The following is a 21,476-nucleotide window of genomic DNA, read 5'->3' as shown; positions in this document are numbered from 1 at the left end:
TCTGTGATTTCAAATCCCCAAATGGAGAGGGAGGCTCCCCTATGGAAAGCAATCTCACTGTTCTCATATACACCTTGACCCATGAAATGTAGCTGGAAGATGTCCAGAGTGGACATTCTAAAAGAAGTACTAGAGAAGACTCTGTCAGAGTAGGATAGTTTCCAAAACTGGAGGAAAAAGTTATAGGAAAAAGTGATTACATGTTCTAGGTAACCCCAAAATGAGGACCAATGAGTAGCAAGTAGAGAGACATATTTCCATTCTTTGTGGAGAACTATTTTATAAATAAGCTTCCTAGGGAGAGGTTAGACTACCATATTAGGCATAAAATAGTGATCGGTTCAAGTATATAATGGATAAAAAGATACATTTGGCCCTGAGATTTAAGATTCTAGTCAAGAAAATAAAAGTCTGAATGTAACTGGCTAATATACCACAAAGTAAATATTTAAGTTTCTTTATGATCCATATAATTTTTTTAAAAAACCCAACAACTTAAATGGTGTTTTGTGCCTTGTGGGTATTATATAAGCTTGGCAGCAAAGTGGCTACCTATCAGTTCCCTTTAAGAAAAAACATCCCTCTCCATTCTTTGTTCTTCCCTGAGTCCCTCTTATACTTAGTCATCAGTGAAGCATTTTTTGTTAACCATTTTTATAAAAAATTACAAGTGAGACAAGGCACAGGGTTACGTGCATAATTTAAAATTCACCTCTGCACTGCAGAGTTTGACTTGGAAAGAGAAGGGAAGACCATGAGCCATTCCACGTTCCCTGCACTGTTGCCTTTCAAAATAAAGGGAAAGAAGTGGAGAAAGGGGCCAAAATTCTGAAAGATTAATGTGTGACTATGACAATTCTCAACTAAAAGAAACCTATGGCACTAATATGAGAAAAGTTGCTTAACAAAAGGAAAGCAGGAGAAAGAAAGAAAGAATGAGCAAACAAAGAACCATACCTTCTAGAATTCTATTCACAAAATGTAAATTACATTAAAACTGGGATTTTGTCTTTTTATAAGCTGCTAGAACAATACCTTGCACATGGTAGGTGCTTAATAAGTTTGTTGAATAAATAAATTTACTCAATAACAATTAACAGAGCAATAACTATGTACCAAGAGATATGAAGCCAGGTGTATGGTCTCTATTCCTTCAGGAGATAGGCCTTATTCCTTGTGCAGAGGAAAACAAGACATCGCTTTCAAAGAACTTAGTGCGAATGGGAGTATACATATATATTCCTATACAAAGATTAGAATACTGGGTACTATAATAGTCTACTTTCCTTTAAAAGCAGAAAACTGTACAGAAGGAAAAAGAGCAGGGTCCCAGGGGGCATAGCAATAGAACCAAGAAATGCAGAGAACAAGTTTTTGACTAATCAATTCAGTACTTGCATGAAAAATAAGATATTAAAAGCATAATTATTTAAGAAAAAGATAGCTAGAAAGCTAGCTTAGCAACCACAACCCCCTGAGGTCCAACCAACCCAACGATTTTAAGAACTTTACAAGCTATATGAAAGCTGTGAAAATATGACTGACCAAATCTATAATGTAGTGTTCACAGTGATCAATGATTGGTAGATATGTCCAAATAGATCTGCTATCTTCAATCATTTTGCTTGTAAATCTATGGCCTTTAAATTTTTGACCAAGGTTAAAAAAATTTTAAAAAAGCAAGTAAACAGTGATTCCAGCAATCAGGAGGCTGAGGCACGAGGATTGCAAGTTCAAGACCAGCTTTGGCAACCTACTGAGATCCTATCTTGTAGAAAAAAAGGGGAGAGGGAGACTATGCATGTAGCTCAGTGGTAGAGAGCCCCTGGATTTAATCCCTGGTACTGTAAAACAAACAACAACAACAACAAAAACACTTGATGAATCAGATTAATACCAAAGAAAAGGAAAAGGCAGTGGGGATTTACAAACATGAAACAAATTTGTTTTTTCATTTTTTAAAAATATTTTTTTAGTTGTAGATGAACACAATATCTTTATTTTATTTATTTATTTTTGTGTGGTGCTGAGGATCACACTTGCTAGGCAAGTGCTCTACCACTGAGCCACAAGCCCAACCAGGTTGCCACTTTTTTTCTTTTGGTACCAGAAATTGAACCCAGAGGTGCTTAATTACTGAGCCACATCCCCAGGCCTTTTTATGTTTTATTTAGAGACAGGGTCTTGCTGAGTTACTTAGGGCCACACTAAGTTGCTGCTGGGATCCAGCAGCTCAGGAGACTGAGGCAGGAGGATCACGAGTTCAAAGCCAGCCTCAGCAACTTAGTGTGGCCCTAAGTGTGGCACTACTTTCTAGGTTAACCCTTGCTGAAACGAAACTCTTCTCTCCTTAAAGTACTTCCTTTCTGCTTCATATGATACTGAATTATTATTATTTTTTTGCTAGTCAGAAATTCCTGACAAAGAATTAAATCTGACTATTTAAACCACTATATGACAGTTGACTTTTTGAAAAAAATATTTATTTTTTAGTTTTAGTTGGGCGCCATACCTTTATTTTATTTATTTTAATGTGGTGCTGAGGATCAAACCCAGGGCCTCCCACATGCTAGGCGAATGCTCTACCACTGAGCCACAATCCCAGCCCCTATATGACAGTTGATTTTAAATTCAAAATTGTCTGTACTAATTCAGATAACCAAAGTTAGTAAGAGAAGGTACCTAGAAGCAAACCATATGGTATAATTTTGTGTGTGTTTTATGTACACAGAGTTTTGAAGAATCTGTAATTATATTACACTTTAATTTTTCCTAGGATGTTGAATTTATTTGAACAAAAATGCTTCACATTGTTTCTTTTTAAAATATAGAAACATACCTACTTGGCCAGTTGCCACTATGTTGATAAATTTGGGGTGCTGATTTACAGTGAGACACAGAATATCATCATTATGTTCCTGATAAAAACTTTGAATTCCTATAAAGAAAGAATTTGAGAATTAAGTTTGAAAACTTTTAAGATATTACAATCAAATGCATTTATCTAGCACTATAAACTAATTTATCTGCTTATTCAACACATAGTTTTTGAGTACTTACTATACACATTATCAAAGGATAAAGAATCAGATGTTTTAATCTGAAAGGGATCAACCATATGATCTGAAGGATCAATCGTATGATCCAAGGCTGAAGATGCCAAATACCACCAAAGATTTAAGAATCAAAATGCCATGGAAATTCAGCACAGGAAGACTTATTCTCATTATGGGAATATGACACTTCTGCACTGATGCAGACAGATTCTGCAAATGTGAAGGAGGGTAGGGAAGGGCATTTTAGGTAGGTAGAGGAACCCTGAGGAAAGGCGCAAAGGCAGCGATATGCATATATAATGACTCCTTTGGCTGTAGGGCCATGAGGAAGAAAAGTGAGCAATGCAGTTGGAAAGGGAAGTAGGGACTAGAATTATGAAAGATTTTCAAGGCTTATGATCTTTGTTTTGGTTTCCTAAAGAAAAAGATTCACTAGGGTCATTCAAAAACCAGAGATAATTTTCCCTTTAATAGTTTGGGCCATATTTATTAATATTTCATATTTATTCTGCAGTCAGTGGAGAGGCACTAAAGTTTTTTGATCAAAGAATTAATGTATCCCCCAAATAGAAGGGAGACTAATACAGTAGAGGAAAGGGATCAAGAAGGAGGGAGGAGGGGAGAGTGTGGGGAAGTCCTAGGGAATAAAATATACCAATTACGCTATGTCTATGTACAAGTATACCACAATAAATTCCATGCATATATAATTATAATGTACTCATTAAAATAATAATAGAAGGGAAGTCAGTAGAGTAGAGCAAGTAGATGGGGGAGGGAGGAGGGAAGGAAAAGAGAAGGTACTAGGGAATGAGACTGATCAAATTATGTTATGTGCATGTACATAACATAGTAATTACCACCACTGTGTATAATTATAATGCACCAATTAAAAATAAAAATGAAATTCTAGTATGATAAAAATGGAAGTAATGTGATTCATCTAGCAGTATTGACAGTGAAGAGATTTCAGGAGACTATGAAAGTACTCTACACAGGAGGCAATAAAATACTAGGTTTATACAAGTAAAATAATTAGGTAGGACATGAGGTCAGAACAGTAGGTTGAATCCATATTAGAGGACCCTGAATATCAGGATCTCAAACAAAAGAAAACAAGACTAAAAACTCAATGATTACTTTTAACACACCTACTATTTTAAATTTCTCCTTGATATGAAAAATGATTTTTACTTTCTAGGGCTGTGGGTTCAGTTAAAGAAACAAACAACTAATTATGAGCTGTTGGCTAAGTTGGTGGAATATCAGCTAATGAATCTATACTTCCTAGACTATGAGCACAGCAATGTAAACTGGTTGGAGGCCAAATACTAAGAACTGAAGCAGATGCCTCATCTCCCCCTCCATCCTCTCTCAGCACTTCACCATTAGAAAGGTGATTAATTATAAATCAGAAAGCTTGTCTTATTTTACTCTTTTCCATTCTCTTGAAGGATATGTGAAACCTCAATTAAAAAGGATTTTCTAAGTAGTACTTTTTTAAAAAATGGCTCAAATTATTAAATGAAAAATTGCATGTAGTTCTGGTGAATCCTTTTCTTTAGCAAACCAGAAAAGAAAGATCATATTAATGATTAATACTGACAAGGGGAGGAGGATAATGATGCACATAATTTACTCTTTATCCATTCAGAATGAAACTATCAAAGGAAAACCCAAATGACTCATCAGGTAGACTCTGTTTTTGCTTTCAAACTTCATAAAGTTTGCAATCATATGTAATAAAACAGAATTAAAAATAAAATACTTAACATCATTGGATCATATTTAATAAGATAACTCTATTTGCTCTTCAACAAGACTGTTAAATAAACATCAAGGAATATTTTCTCACATTCTTGGATCAAACAAGCAATAATCAGTAGACCCACAGACAAAAAGCTTTCTTGCTTGGCTTTCTAAGGCCTCACTAATCACCCCAGTGGTCACTTATCCAATGTGCTACTTTCAATCACTGTCAAAGACAACCATCCAAACCACCCATTCTCATGATGAGATTATGGGAAAATAGAATTAGAGGCACAATGATTTCACTGTAAAATAGGATTCTAATGTACAGCGAACCTTTACTTTTAGTAGAGATCTATGAGAACTTGGCCTTATAAAATACTTTTCTGCTGTATCATACTCTATTAATACTAAAATATAACTAGATAGTGCCATAATATGAAATATTTTTTATTCTGGATCATTTCTCATATATTTCAATTATTATTTATAGGTTTAACAAAGAAATTTAAGCTCCTAGTTAAAAGATTTTAAATTAAAAGCAGAGTATATAAGGAGGCAGAGAACTAGGGTTTCCTACCTGTAGCAACATTGTGCAGAATTCCAACTGATGCAGTGTGATAAATTATATCATCACCATCATTTAAATAATGTACATTATTCCTGCAGTCTCTGCCTCGATAACCAAATACAAGCTCCAACACGAGGTCCTATAACAATAATGAAACCATTATACAATTACTCTCTTCCTCATGTCTAAACGTTCACCAATATTCTGTGATGTACATAGCATTAGCATCTTCAGTCAAAATGGAAGACGTGTTTTTGATGTTTTAGAGTTCAAATACAAAATTAAGCTAGATATATTTTCTCTAGCCTGTTTTGGACAAATGAAACACATTTCACAGTCTATACTTTTTCTATATAAAGTTATAAAAAGGAAAAGGGAATCACAAGGTTATCCAATTCTAAGAATTTCAGATTTAAGATTCCATATGAAAGAATACTTCAATTTTTATGGTTAGTCAGAAAGAAGAATTTGATTTGTATTCATTGTTAGTTAATTATTTGCTCAGCATAGATAACTCAGGACAAATTATATCAAAGTCAGCTACTTTGAAGAATCAAAAGTTGTCTCTGACAACTCATGCTGAAAGTTCTGGTAGAGAAGGCTGCAGGGAGAAGCATTCCTGTTTTTTATTTCAATCCCTCTCCTATAGCTTTACACCTTGCTCAGGGCTCATTTAGCACAACTTGCTTATTTGCTGCTGATGTGGGATTATGAAAGGTCTGGGAGGACCTTTCTCTTTCCTCAGCTAGTGCTGAAGGTTTCTTTGATGGAAGGAGGGACAGAAGGAGGAACAGACTTCATGAATCCTGTATAGTGACTATATCACATGGGGTAAAGGTTCCTGGAGTGGTGTAAATATTTTATCTTCAACTTATGAATTCAGGACACTAAGTATAAGACACGACTTCTGTAAGTAATAGATCACTCACATGTATTTATGTTTGGATGTTCTCATTTAAAAATTAAGAGAAACAGAAATTTACTTACCAACAATCTCTGCTTGTTGGTAGCAGAGATTGAACCCAGGGATGTTCAGCCACTGAGCCATATCCCCAGGCCTTTTTATTTTTTATTTTGAGACAGGGTCTCTCTAATTTGCTGAGGCTGGCCTTGAACTTATGACACTCCTGAGTAGCTGGGATTCTAGGCATGTGCCACTACACTTGGCAAGTTAATCACTTCTTAAAATCAAACAAAATGATTATTCAATACACTTATTTTCATGAAAACTAATGATAAAGACTTGGGTGTTTTATAAAAAGAAACTTTGGATACATTTTAATAACATTAAGGAGTGGGTTTTCCTTACCTCTATGGGTCTTTTCTTCTTGCCAACATTATTTGTCTGAAGTTTCTCTGGCTGTGGAGGGGCCCTGCTCACTGGGGGCCTGAAACAGAGAGATGGAAGGAGGAAAGGCATAGATCACTTGGGGCTTTCACTGGGTCTCCACACCTGCCCTCCAGAGAGACAACAACTTGCCAAAAGGGAAGTGGGTCTGTGTTCTATTAGACTGCACTCTCTAGATCCTGATACCTTCTAATTCAGTAAGGGGGGAAAGAAAATAATTAGAAATTTTATTCATTTTAATTTCTTGGATATGTTTCATAATGTAAATAATATACTAACACAAGAGCAGTTCGTTTATAAACAAACGTAAAAATGTTAGCTTGATATACAAAAAACTTTCTTGATGGGTGCATTATCAACAAAGTCTAAAGTATTGCTCTAAAGCATCTAATACCTTCATATGACAGGCGCATAATATATACATATATATATATATATATATTTTTTTTTCTTTTTATAGTACTAGGGGTTGAACTCAGAGGTGCTTTACCACTGAGTTACAGACCCAGCACCCACTGCCCACTTTTTTTTCTTCTTGAGGAAGGATATCATTAGCATGCTGAGGTTAGCCTTGCATTTGCAATTCTCGTGCCTCAATCTCCTGAAATATATTTAGATATATATATATGTATTCATTTATTTATATATTTGCCAGTGCTGGGGATTAAACCCAGGGCCTCATCCTCTACCACTGAGCTACATTCCCAGTCCTTTTTATTTATTTTTTTGAGATGAGGTACTCACTAAATTGCCTGGAATGACCTCAAATTTGCAATCCTCCTGCCTTAGCCTCCCAAGGAACTGTGATTACTATGTCCAGCAAATTTAATTATGTTTCTATAATGTTATGTTTTTATATTGTTGGCAACATAAATCACATTTGAGTCTAAACTTGTACTCATTACTCCTCCTCCACGCCCTTCGGTTTCTCTGCTTCCCAAAGTCTTTACTTTTGGCTATTGCATTGTCATCAGTTATTCAAGGAAGACATTTTAGAGTCACAAAGCATTGCAAACCACATAGCATTATGTAAAAGGCAATTAGCAGGGTTGTGGCTCAGTGGCAGAGCGCTTGCCTAGCACATGTGAGGCACTGAGTTTGATCCTCAGCACCACATTAAAATAAACAAACAAAAGACTAAAAAAAAAAGGCAATTACTATTACCACTGCTTCCAACTACTCCTCTTCTCTATTCACCAAATATTTATCAACATTCTCTACATAGTAGCTTTCAAATGTATCCCCCTGTAAAGCTCAGAATCTATTTATAATATCCTAGTACTAACAGGCATGTCAGCTCTTCAATTTTCTATTTAGTCTATTATTGTTATCTCAAATGACCATTTTACAAATATTTATTTTTGATAACTAATGTTTTATTTTAAAATTTCAATTTTTATATAATGATATTTCCAATGAGGCTCCCTCCTGAAAAGCATGGGGGGGGCGGGGGGGGCGGGGGGGGCGGGGGCGGGAAGAGTCCAATTCATACCTCATTTACGTTATCCACAATGTTATGTATCCTCCACAAGGATATGTATCCTCCACAAGATACATATCCTTGTATATTTATGTATCCTCCACAAGAGGGAGGATAATTTATGTATCCTCCACAAGAGGGAGCTAACATTTGGTCCATTTGGTTTACTAAAGGCATCTTCTACCATGTATCCAGTGCTACAGAATAATTTGCATAACCATCTTCAAGTTGGTTCAATTATTCAAATATTTAATAAGCTGAATACTGCATCTAAATCAATCATGCATCAAACCCTCTCCAAATTTTAATATTCAATTTGTAGCTGAACATGATGGCCAATGCCTAAAATCCCAGTTACTTGGAAGGCTGAGGCAGGAGGATAGCAAGTTTAAGGCCAGCCTGGGCAATTTAGCAAAACCCTATCTCAAAACATAAAAAGGGTTGGGATGTAGCTCAGAGTGCTCTTGGCTGGCACACATAAATTCAATTCCCAGAACATCAAATTTAAAAAAAAATCAAATTGTTAACAACCAAATCAGAAAATAATACAAATTGACTTTCTTATGGAAAAAAATTCCGAAATTTATAAATAAGTCTCCTAAAATAAAATATTTTCAAATATATTTGCATTTCAAAATTGTCAAGTTATACAATTAAAAAAAGAAAATGAAGTGTTATATTTTACACATAATATAAAACAAATGGAGATTTTCATATGTAAAGTGAAACAGCATGCAGAATATATAAGCATAACTAATTGGTATCATAAAAAGTAAATGCCCTTATAAGGAATATATAAACAACTTTACAAGTTATCACAGAAATTTTGGTTTCAAACCTTCATAAAATAAAATATTTAAAACTACTTCTATTAGGATCTAGTAGATAGGAACTTTGGTTTTTTCTTCTAAGTCAATTCTGTTGGTGAACTTTATTCAATGTTAGTATGACAGCTTTAGTTGTTAATTCAAACAATAAACAGATAATTCATCTATGCAACCCTTCAGAACAATTAAGCATATTTTAATGCTTATTACATTAGCATGTAATACTGTAAACCACTTGTAAAATTATACGAGTCGAATGGATAAAGTTTTAGTAGTTACTGATATAGTGTAAATCCAATAATTAAGATTCTAAGCTGGGTGTGGTGGTGCATGCCTGTAATCCCAGTAGCTTAGGAGGCTGAGGCAGGAAGATTGAGAGTTCAAAGCCAGCCTCATTAAAGTGAGGCGCTAAGCAACTCAGTGAGACCCTGTCTCTAAATAAAATACAATAGGGCTGGGGATATGGCTCAGTGGTAGAGTGCCCCCAAGTTCAGTCCCTGTACTTGCTCTACCCCTCAAAAGATTCTATTTATTTCAGGGATATTAGTTCCAAAGGGGAAAAATGTGAAAAACTATGAATAGAGGTAAGAACACTAAGAACTTGAGCTCATTAATGCTACATATAAAAGATGATAAAAACAAAAAATCAGGCCTTGTGAGCATGACAAAGAGAAGATTACCTGGAACCTCTTTTCAGCAGCAGATTAAAAGAAAAGGAAAAATATTACAACACAAATTTGAATTTAAAACACTCATAAAATACCTAAAGTAGTAAAGTTTTTTTAAATCAATTTAATGAAGATAAACTCCTCTGATTATATGAAAGGCCTGTTGCTTCAATTTTATTACTGCATAATAAGAAAAGATTCAGTTATAACATTAATGGCAGGGAAATCGGAAGAAAGGTGAAAAAGTAGAATGCAACATGTTCTATGTAATAAACTTTAAAGCTTGCCATTCTTATTTTTTTTAAATATCTTTACTTTGTTTATTTATTTTTATGTGGCGCTGGGGATCAAACCCAGTGCCTCACATGTTTGAGGCAAGAGCTTTACCACTGAGACACAACACCCAGATCTCTTATTTTTTTTCTTATTCAGATTGTATAATATGACTTTCAAACAAAACATTTAAGCTTATTTTTGTTCTTAAAATGGGAAATAAAGGGCTGGGATGGTGGCTCAGTGGTAGAGTGCTTGCCTAGAAGCACGCACAAGGCCCTGGGTTCGGTCCTCAGTACGACATAAAAGGATAAATACATAAAATAAAGATATTGTATCCAACTACTACTAAAAAATAAATATAAAAAAATGGGAATAAAATCTTAACCAACTTAAAGGGCTGGTAGCACTGGAACTTCTTTGAAAGAAACTGCCTGAGGAGCCCCTTATTTTGAGCTAAGAGATTTCCCCAGTCAGCAAATTCACACAAAAAGAATGAATAACTCAGGACCACGCTGGATTTGGGATTTTTCTAGTAAATTTTTTTTTAAACTTCCCTTAATAGTGTAATAACTGTCACAGAATTGGAAGTCTTTTCATCCACCCTCTCTCTAAAATCAGGAGTCTTCTTTACACATTTAGAACATGGCTTTATAAGCACTCATGACAAATGGTCAACTAAAGTGCATGAATCCTGCTTGTGACAGGGTGTAAGACAGCAATTATATCTCAATTTCTTGTTTTGAAATAAGTGATCCGCAGATTATTCTTCATATTTAGTGGCCTCCCAACTTTCTTTCATCATGTGTTTTCTACTACACCACTGTCAACTCTCAGTATCCCCTTCAATGCAGAGATTGATACTGATGAAGCTAGGGTATGTATGAGGCTAGATCTGTATACTTCATTGCTGTCAAAATAATATAAGACTGTGGGCCTCCTTAAAGGGTGTATCATACTCTGAACTCATCTTTGCACATTACCTTGCTTAAAACACAGAATTTCACAGATAATTAATTCATGCCATCAAATATTCAGGAGTGCCTACTATTTGAGTGTATGTATAATCTGACCTCAAATCTACTGTTTTCATCCTTATCTCCCAACATTTTTCTAGTGTTACTTTTTTTACTTCTAAAATTTGACTATTAATTTCTATAATGTCCCATTTCAGAAGCTCTCTGAGGACATTTTCATCTCACTGAAGGTAGCTATAAAAGCTCCCTGAGTCTGTCTTATCCAGGCCATTTTATTAAATATACAAATATACTATATTATCCTATTTTAAAGGGTAGAGTAAATGTTTATTAGATGAAGATAACAGATTTATAAACTGAATAATCTCTCACTGATAAATATGTATAGCTGTTTTTTTATGAGCCTCTGAAAGTTAAGGAAAATGTAAAGCTATATAGAACATTATTGTAAAACTAAATAATCACAATTAAGACCTTCATAATACCAACCATTTACTGTATCTAAAAATATAACTCCCTTGTTGGATTTGTCCTATTTCATTTTTTAATTGTTTATTGACAAATATAGTTAATTAGTTCATAGGGGAAATACTATAAAGATTAATAGAATGAAGAGTAAATATTTGAGTGAAAAATGTTCTTTCATAAAACACTTACCTTACTATACCCTGCCTTTGAAAGGAATTAAAGGAAAAAAGAAGGGAAACACATGAAAATTATAAGAAATAATTATAGCAGTTTAGTAAATATAGTAAAAGTAACATATCAATAAAAACATAAGGAAATACAAAAATGCCTAAATTTTATGTCACATTATTTTGAATGTTTTTATTAAAAATATTGGGAATTTGACCAAAATGAATTACTTTAGATAGATAAGATTTGCTACAAAAACATTTAATAAAAGAAAAAACAAAATTATTAAAATTACTTAGAGAAAAAAAATCTACAAAAGTATCAACCAGAGAAGTTATTAGTTGTCATCAAAACAATTTCCATTAAAGAAGATAAGGTATTTGATATGTGTTTGTTTTAATCATTTAAAAATGTTTTGTTTCACATTTGATGACAATAATAGATTTTATTTAAAGTACTGAAAATTATTTACATAGACTGTATTATCTCCTTAGTAATATATTTAAAAATGGTCCAAAGAAATATGTCTTACTTTTTATCCCCTTTGATTCTATCATTTTGTAAGAACTACTACTCTTATGATTACATTAATGATCTCTGTCTCATTATTTTAATGAGAATTTAGCAGAACCGACTTTGTAAAAAAAATTGAGAACAAAATGTGAAACAATTTCAAAAAGTAATCTGTAAAAAATTTAACTTCAAAAATCTTTGCTGATTACAGTTACAACAGTGTTACTCATTCTTCAGGAACAGGAAAATAATTTCCACCATTCAGAATGTGGGTCATTTCAGCACTGAGGAAGGAAATTTAAATTGAAGTGTTTTACCACAAATGATGGCATACAGATTCAAATTAGGTCACATACCAAACTTCTCTAATAATTTTTTTCTTTTAAAAAAAATCAATAGAACATATGGAAGAGATTTATGAGAATGTCTACAGTTCTTCCTTCCTATAAAACACTTCTCACTTCTCATTACTTGGGATGTTTGGTTTTCATTAAGTAATAGTAGTAAGCATTATTCTGCAATATTCTACTTAAGAACATTCACATTTACATATTTATATGTATTCCTCTAATAAATAAATAAATACATAGTGCTCATTACTTTGTGAATATTTAATTTAAAAAAAGAAAAGAAAAACAGTGTTTCAGTATTTAACTATCTCCTCAGGTTACTCTGTATTTCATTCCAAGATGAGTATGCCATTGGTGAAGACCTACTATCTTAATTATTGATGTGTATTATTTCATATCAACCTTGAAATTATCCATAAATGAGGAATTACAGTGCTCATTTTGCCACTTAGGAAACTGAGGTTCAGAAAGAATGAAGACTTTTCAAGGTTATACAACTGGTAAATGATAAAAATGAGTATGTTAGCACAATTGTCTGGCTCCAAAATCCATGTCCTTTGCATTGTGTGATGCTCTTTCTACCCAGCTACTTCTATCTAGAATTTTATACAAGTATTTAGATTTTGTCATGATAACATTCCTACACATTCTTTTATACTTTGCCTCTTTATGCATAACAAAATGAGTACTCTATACCTTTTCCTGACCTCCCCGTACAGTTATCTGAGGTATCCTACAGCAAACTGAGTACCTTGAATAGGAGCTTAGAAGGTGTCATAGCCTCAACATTGCACCTAGACTTCCTGGGATGCTGGGATTAGTCAGCTCATCAAAATCTCTAGTTGTCCTCTCCCCCATCATTAAGGTACATCACATGCCTTTTACTTTATCCCTTTCCCTGAATATTAAATTCATAGGTTTCATTTTTAGTTTTTCCCTCAAATACTCTTAGTAGTTTCTTATAATAATATTTTCCTTGTCACAGCTTTCTTCAGAAGTCACTGATGTTCTCAGCTTTCACTCCTTCATTTCTCACTTCTGTTTCTGATAATCTATTCCTTTATCATTTCTTAAAACCTCTCCACTTTTGAAGTCCATGCCATATTGGCCTTTTGTGTGTGTGTGTGTGGGGGGTTCCTGGGGATGGAACCCAGGGCCTCATATGCGCTAGACAAATGGGCTACCTTCCCAGCCCTCATTTGTCTCTTTACTGCTTTCCATCTTTGATTTAAAAACCATTAGGTTCACAGTTTCTCTCATCTAGCTCATCTAGCTCAGAGACATTATTTAAAAGTTATTTTCCAATAAAACTTCTGTGTATATATCCTTATTTTTAATTTACTGATTCTAAACCAAGATCAATAATTCCCTTTAAAAATAAGCTATACTTCAACCTGCCATTTTTTGAAAAATTTTTGAAATGTTGTCAACCCTCAATTAAGGGCATGTTGATAGACAGGCCATTTAAAAAAAAAAAGGCCATGTCTCTGCACACATGCTTCCTACAAGGTTCTGGGCACTGGATTCAATTTTTATTATCTTCACCAATGTCATCAAATATATTTAACACACTTGGCAAGTAAGGTTACTTTAATCATATAAACTTTCTACATATATGGCAACATTCTCCAAACTACTTGAAAAGACACTGTTACCACCATAAAGTATTTAAGGGGGCTGGGGTTGTGGCTCAGTGGCAGAGTGGGGGCTTGCCTAGTATGTATGAGGCACTGGGTTTGATTCTCAGCACCACATATCAATAAATAAAATAAAGGTCCATTGACAACTAAAAAATATTTTTAAAAAAGTATTTAAGGACAAACATTTTGTAAGAGTTCTGGCAACCAAATAAAGCAAGAATATCACTGATATTTAATATTTGTAGGAAACACATTTAGTTAAATAACAAATTTAATTTTAATACAAGTATCTTTTCCTTCATTTAATTTTAAACTTTTTTGTTACCTCTCATCAGCTGAAGGTTCTTTCTGTTGCAAATGAGGCTTGGTTCCAAACATTGGGCGAATATTTGTTGATAAGGCTCTGATGGTATAAGTAATTTCATTCTCCCTTGTAACATCACTATCATAGCCTACGATCAAAATAGAAAAGTTATTCTTTAAGTGATAACTGAGATCAATTGTGATCTTGTAATTTAGATATAATGATGTCCAATGTCAAGTAAATTGTGCCATAATCAAATTATGGAATACGCATCCAGCAAAAATTAAGTAGTAAAATATTTTATATATAAATATATTTTTAGTGCTGGGGATCAAACCCAGGGCCTCATGCAAGCTAGGCATAGCATTCTACCACTTAGCCATATCCTCAGCCATATAATGATGTTTTTTAAGTATCACTAAGAGATAATAGCAAGCTATAGGCCATGTGCAATGATGCATACCTATAATCCCAGCAACATGGGAGGCTGAGGCAGGAGGATCACAAATTTGAGGTTAGACTCTATAACTTATCAAGATCCTTAGTAATTCATCAGAGTCTGTCTCAAAATAATAAATAAAGCCGGGTGCAGTGGCACACACCTGTAAATCCAGCTGCTGGGGAGGCTGAGGCAGCAGGATTCCAAGTTCAAAGCCAGCCTCAGCAACTTATTGAGGTTCTAAGAAACTTAGTGCCACCCTATCTCTAAATAAAATTAAAAAAAGGTCTGGGGATGTCTCAGTGGTTAAGAGCCCCTGAGTTCAATCCCTGGTATTAAAAAAAAAAAACAAAATAATCAATAAAAATGGTTGGGGATGTAGGTTAATGTTAAAGTGAAGTGCTCTTGGGTTCAATCCCTAGTACCAAAAAGGAAAAAAAAAAAAAAAGCTACAAGTTCATGTTAAAAAAATTATGTATAAAAATGCACATATACCTTAGGATAAACCCCAAATGTTTATAGAGATTAACTTTGAGTGGTTGAATTATAAAGTCTGTGTTTATTCTTTATTGCAAAATATATTTTATATAATGAGCTAGTATTATTAGTACATTAAGAAAAATGTTTTAAACTATAAAGTTCAAATATATAAAATTCATTTTAATAGTATTTATTTAAAGTATGGTTGTCTTACATTTGTAGATGAAGAATAGCTAAGTATTAATACTTGCCAGTCTGCTATTCTTGAATTATAAAGCCATTTTTTTGTATAAAACTAACCCAAAACACTAATACCACAATTATTTTTTTTAAATATTCATTTTTTAGTTTTTAGGTGGATACAATATCTTTATTTTATTTTTATGTGGTGCTAAGAATCGAACCCAGTGCCTCACGCATGCTAGGTGAGCGTGCTACCACTTGAGCCACATCCCCAGCCCCAATACCACAGTTATTAAAGTATTATTATTACTTTAAATTCTATAGTTTAAATCAGTGCTGTATTTTTTATATGTTTCTGTTAAAATGTTTTAAAATGACATACCTCCACCTTCTTCGGAATCTACATCAGATTCCTCACTATCACAAGGCCTTCTTTCTCGATAACTTTCCATCTCATTTGTCCATACCATTAAAGACATATCCGCACCTCCTAGGGTCACCAACATGCTGTCATCATAAGTCCAGCGAACATTTGTGACATGTGTGCTATGGGCCACATACCTCTTAAATTTTCCAAATTTTCCCTAGAGATAATAAAAATGCAAACTTTTTCTGAGAAGTTTCATTATTTGAAAAATTGTAATTATATTTCTAAACTAATTATATTTTTAGTTATATTTAATTTTCCTTAATGTATGTTTTGAAATCGGTCATTCCAAATGCAACATAAATAAAAACACAAGAAAATACTGATATACCCTAGAATAAAAAAATAACAAGTGTGCTAAAGAGAAAATGTTTTAACCAATTAAATACTTTAATATTTAACCAATTAAATAAGAGTAACAATTCCCAAACCTGGTGAGGACAGGATGAAACTAGTAGTTTCACACATTGCTAGTACAATTAACTTTTTTGGAAACCATTGTGGTATACCGCATTAAAAGCATTAAAAAAATACATACATATATTTGGCACTGCTGAGAATCAAACCCAGGGCTTGCACATGCTAGCCAAGTACTCTATCACTAAGATAGTAAATACACAGATCCTGTTTGTACTTTTGTCTCACTAATCTGCCTTTTGGATATCTATGCTAAGAACATGCTACGTATGTGAAAAATACTTATCATATTATTTACTTATAGCAGTGAAAAATTTAAATACCTCAACTGTTCAATGGAGTAACAATATAGTTAATACAGTATATTATATGGAGAAATATATGTATTAAAAATAATTGTTATGAGATTTATTAGCATTGAGGTGAAGAAGGAATCTGTAGACCAGTATCCTAAACTTATTCCTAAAGGATCTACATCATTTGGAATGCTGGAATGAAGTTTCTGACTGATAACTGTCTGAATAGAATGTTCTTAATCTACTAAGGTTCTAGCTCTATATGTATCTAAAGTAGGCTCTATGTAGTATTTTTGAATATCTGAGTTTCCCTGGAGGTTTTTATTTTTAAAATACTTTTAGTTGTAAATGAACACAATATCTTCATTTATTTATTTTTATGTGGTGCCTCATGCATGCTGCGCCCGTGCTCTACCATTAAGCCAGAACCTCAGCCCTCCTATGAGTTTTAAGCTTGTGTCTTCATTTCAGTGCTGATCTACAAAAAATAATATGGGTGTTATGAACTGAGTATCATAATGAATTGAGTATCTCTAATATCTCAATGATGAATGTTTTTTCATGTATTTGTTGACTGATTGTACATCATCTTCTGAGAAGTGTCTGTTCATGTCCTTGGCCCATTTATTGATTGGGTTATTTGTTTTTTTGGTGTTTAACTTTTTGAATTCTTTATATATCCTAGAGATTAGTGCTCTATCTGATGTGTGAGGGGTAAAGATTTGTTCCCAAGATATAAGCTGTCTATTCACTTCACAGATCATTACTTTTGCTGAGAAGACACTTTTTAGTTTGAGTCCATCCCATTTATTTCTTCATTTTAATTTTTGCGCTATAGGAGTCTTATTAAGGAAGTTGGGGCCTAATCCCACATGATGGAGATTAGGGCCTACTTTTTCTTCTATTAGATGCAGGGTCCCTGGTTTTATTCCTAAGTCCTTGATCCATTTTGAGTTGAGTTTTATGCATGGTGAGAGATAGAGGTTTAATTTCATTTTGTTGCATATGGATTTCCAGTTTTCCCAGCACCATCTGTTGAAAAGGCTATTTTTTCTCCAATGCATGTTCTTGGCACCTTTGTCTAATATAAATTAATGTAATTTTGAGGGTTACTCTCTGTGTCCTCTACTCTGTACCATTGGTCTACCAGTCTGTTTTGGTGCCAATACCATGCCATTTTTGTTACTATTGCTCTGTAGTATAGGTTAAGGTCTGGTATAGTGATGCCACCTGCTTCATTCTTCCTGCTAACGATTGCTTTAGCTATTCTGGGTCTCTTATTTTTCCAGATGAATTTCATGATTGCTTTTTCTATTTCTATGAGGAATGTCATTGAGATTTTGATCAGAATTGCATTAAAACTGTATAGTGCTTTTGGAAGTATGGTCATTTTAATAATATTAATTCTGCCTATCCAAGATCAAGGTAGATCTTTCCATCTCCTAAGGTCTTCTTTGACTTCTTTCTTTAGGGTTCTGTAATTTTCATTATATAGATCTTTCACCTCTTTCATTAAGTTGATTCCTAAGTATTTTATTTTTTTGAGGCTATTGAAAATGGGGTGGTTTTCCTTGTTTCCATTTCTGTGGATTTATCACTGGTATACAGAAATGCCTTTGATTTATGGGTGTTGATTTTATATCCTGCTATTTTGCTGAATTCATTTACTAGTTCTAAAGTTTTCTGGTGGAACTTTTAGGGTATTCTAGGTATAGAATCATATCATCAGCAAATAGTGCTAATTTGAGTTCTTCTTTTCCTATGTGTAGCAGCCCTTTAATTTCTTTCGTGTGTCTAATTGCTCTGGCCAGTGTTTCAAGAATTATATTAAGGGCTGGGGATGTAGCTCAAGCGGTAGCACGCTTGCCTGGCATATGCGGGCGCTGGGTTCGATCCTGAGCACCACATAAAAATAAAAAAAATAAAGATGTTGTGTCCATTGAAAACTAAAAAAATAAATAAATAATTCTCTCTCTCTCTCTCTCCCTGTTAAAAAATAATTATGTTAAATAGAAGTGGTAAAAGAGGGCATCCCTGTCTTGTTCCAGCTTTTAGAGGGAATGTCTTCAATTTTTCTCCATTTAGAATGATGTTGGCCTGGGGCTTAGCATAGATCACTCCAGGCAGAATAGCAGCTATTATGAAGACAAACAACAATAAGCATTGGCGAGGATATGGAGAAAAAGGTACACTCACACATTGCTGTTGGGACTGCAAATTGGTGCAGCCAATATGGAAAGCAGTATGGAGATTTCTTGGAATATTGGGAATGGAATCACCATTTGACCCAGCTATCCCTCTCCTCGGTCTATACTCAAAGGTCTTAAAAACAGCATACTGCAGGGACACAGCCACATAAATGTTTGTAGCAGCACAATTCACAACAGCTCAACTATGGAACCAAACTGAGTGCCCTTCAATAGATGAATGGATTAAAAAATGTGGCACATATACACAATGGAATATTGCTCAGCAATAAAAGAGAATAAGATCATGGCATTTGCAGGTAAATGGATGGAGTCGGGAAGTTAAGGAATGCTAAGTGAATTTAGCCAATCCCAAATAACCAAATGCTGAATGTTTTCTTTGATATAAGGAGGCTGATTCATAGTGGGATAGGGAGAGGGAGCATGGAAGCAACAGACAAACTCTAGATAGGGCAGAAGGATTGGAGGGGTAGGGAGGGGGCATGGAGTTAGAAACGATGGTGGAATGTGATGATCATTATTATCCAAAGTACATGTATGAAGAAATGAATTGGTGTGAATATACTTTGTATACAACCATAGATATGAAAAATTGTGGAATATATTATGTGATAAGAATTGTAATGCATTCTGCTGTTTTATATAAATAAAAAAAATAATAAAATTTTAAAAATGAACTGGATATCAAAATGATTTGATGCATTATTTCAAATTTATGTTTATGTTCTTGTTGGTGCTAGATTATAATATGTAACTTAATTTATGGGAATTAAGAAATAAATACATCTGAAGTGGGCATGATAGTGCATACTTGTAATTCCAGCTCCTCAGGAGGCTGAAGTAGAAAGCCCAGCCTGGGCAATTTAACAAGACCCATTTCAAAATGAAAAATAAAAAGGGCTGGGATGTAGCTCAGTGGGTAGAGTGCCCTGGGTTCAATGACCAGTAGAAAGAAGGGAGGGAGGAAGCAATAGAGGGAGGGAGGAAGAGAAGGTAAGCAGGCAGGCGTTTATTGGCTTTGGTACATAAATTTTACTTTTGTGCTAAACAGAAGCCTAACATTTTGCAGTAGTTTGAATATGGGAAAGTGAAATAAGAATTGAGCAATCACATAAGAATCTGTATAGTTTGGTTTCAATAAAACATCATTAATCACATTAAATCACTGTTGTTTATTTTAATTTTATGGGGGTATTTAGTATTTAGTATTTGGTTAAAACATTGTCTCTTTAAAAGCTATACATATAGTTTATATTATTCTCTTTTTAAAAATTTTTTAGTTATTGATGGACCTTTTGTTTATTTATTTATAAATAATGAAAATAGTTAAATAGCTTAATTTAATATTGGGAATAAAAGGAATGGATTTTTAAAAAGGAAATTTACATTATTCAATACTAAAAAAATCTGTAAAATATAATATATAACTTTAGGCACAGAATCATAGATTATAATACTTATTCTAGATAAAAATAAATATGGTTCCAAGAATAGGAAACATAATTCTGAACCTTTTGTGGTATAACATTACATTTTACACATGTATTATTCCTATTACAACAATGAAATACTATGAAGGAACGTTATCTTAATCGTTTTCATAATTATGATCATTAGGAAAGTTAAAGAAAAATACATACTTTAGCAGGATATTTAAATAACTTCACGAATCCCAAATCATCGCCTGTAGCTAGGACCATTCTGTCACTGGTGAGGCAAGAGGCAGTTACATCTGTGACTTCTCCAATTACTGGCCAAATTCCCTCACAGCATAGACCAAGCACACTTGTCCATGATGCCCAACTAATTTTTTCTACCTAAAAAGAGAAAATTACTGTGTAATATCTAAATTGACAACCAAAATCTGAACATTCATCTTTGTTATTACATGTCACAAGTGAAATTAAATATTAATAGAAAAATAAATCATTAGTTGGCTTGGTTTTATAGCTTCTCACAGTCTACTAGTTCTTGCAGAAAAAATTTAATATAATATTATTCAGGAAGTCCTTATTATATATTTAGTATGTGTTCTTTTTAAAAAAATATTTATTTTCAAGTTTTAGGTGGATACAATATCTGTATTTTACATTTATGTGGTACTGAGGATTGAACCCAGTGCCCCAGTGGTAGGCGAGCACTCTACCACTGAGCCACAACTCCAGCCCCATATGTGTTCTTGATTGGGCTTTTTATTGTTTTTTGCTGTGTTGGGTATCAACTCCAGGGTCTCACACATGCTAGGTAAACACTCTACAACTAAGCTACATCCCCAGCCCTCACTGTGTGTTCAAGATGCTGAGCATACAGTGATAGTGAATAATCGAGGAACAGCCAGGCACAGTGGTGCAGTAATTCCAGGTACTCAGGAGGTTCACTAGTTTGAGGCCCACTTGGACAACTCAAGGAGACCCTATCTCAAAGTAAAATATATAAAGACACATAGAGGTCTAGGGATTTAACTCAGTGGTAGGGTGCTCCTGTATTTATCCTTACTGGCAAAAAAAAAAAAAAAAAGGAATAATCAAGAAACATAACAGTTCATGTCTAAATTTCTATTATGCATTATGTTTTTCAACTGATACAATCTTTTTTTTTTATTTTAATTTTTTGTTTTAATTAGTTACACACAACA

The 21,476-nt window shown here is 33.8% G+C and overlaps 1 protein-coding gene across 4 annotated transcripts in view; it reads right to left on the bottom strand.

The window, feature by feature from the left end:
- Positions 1–21,476, bottom strand: part of Eml5 (EMAP like 5) — a 185,097-nt gene that overhangs the window by 24,865 nt on the left and 138,756 nt on the right. For 2 of the 4 annotated variants that reach the window (XM_076849765.1, XM_076849766.1), the window contains exons 25-30: positions 20,482–20,658; positions 15,877–16,078; positions 14,414–14,540; positions 6,686–6,764; positions 5,386–5,515; positions 2,840–2,938 (exon numbers count right to left, since the gene is read on the bottom strand). In XM_076849765.1, the coding sequence (XP_076705880.1) occupies positions 2,840–2,938; positions 5,386–5,515; positions 6,686–6,764; positions 14,414–14,540; positions 15,877–16,078; positions 20,482–20,658 (814 nt within the window). Of the gene's footprint in view, positions 1–2,839; positions 2,939–5,385; positions 5,516–6,685; positions 6,765–9,711; positions 9,721–11,606; positions 11,622–14,413; positions 14,541–15,876; positions 16,079–20,481; positions 20,659–21,476 lie in introns of all 4 variants that reach the window. The other 2 variants (XM_076849768.1, XM_076849767.1) reach the window with 2 other exon arrangements.

Source organism: Callospermophilus lateralis, chromosome 3, assembly GCF_048772815.1.
Source record: "Callospermophilus lateralis isolate mCalLat2 chromosome 3, mCalLat2.hap1, whole genome shotgun sequence".
Lineage (NCBI taxonomy): Eukaryota > Metazoa > Chordata > Mammalia > Rodentia > Sciuridae > Callospermophilus > Callospermophilus lateralis.
Note: the sequence above shows the minus strand (reverse complement) of the source record. Positions and strands in the feature narration are given on the sequence as shown.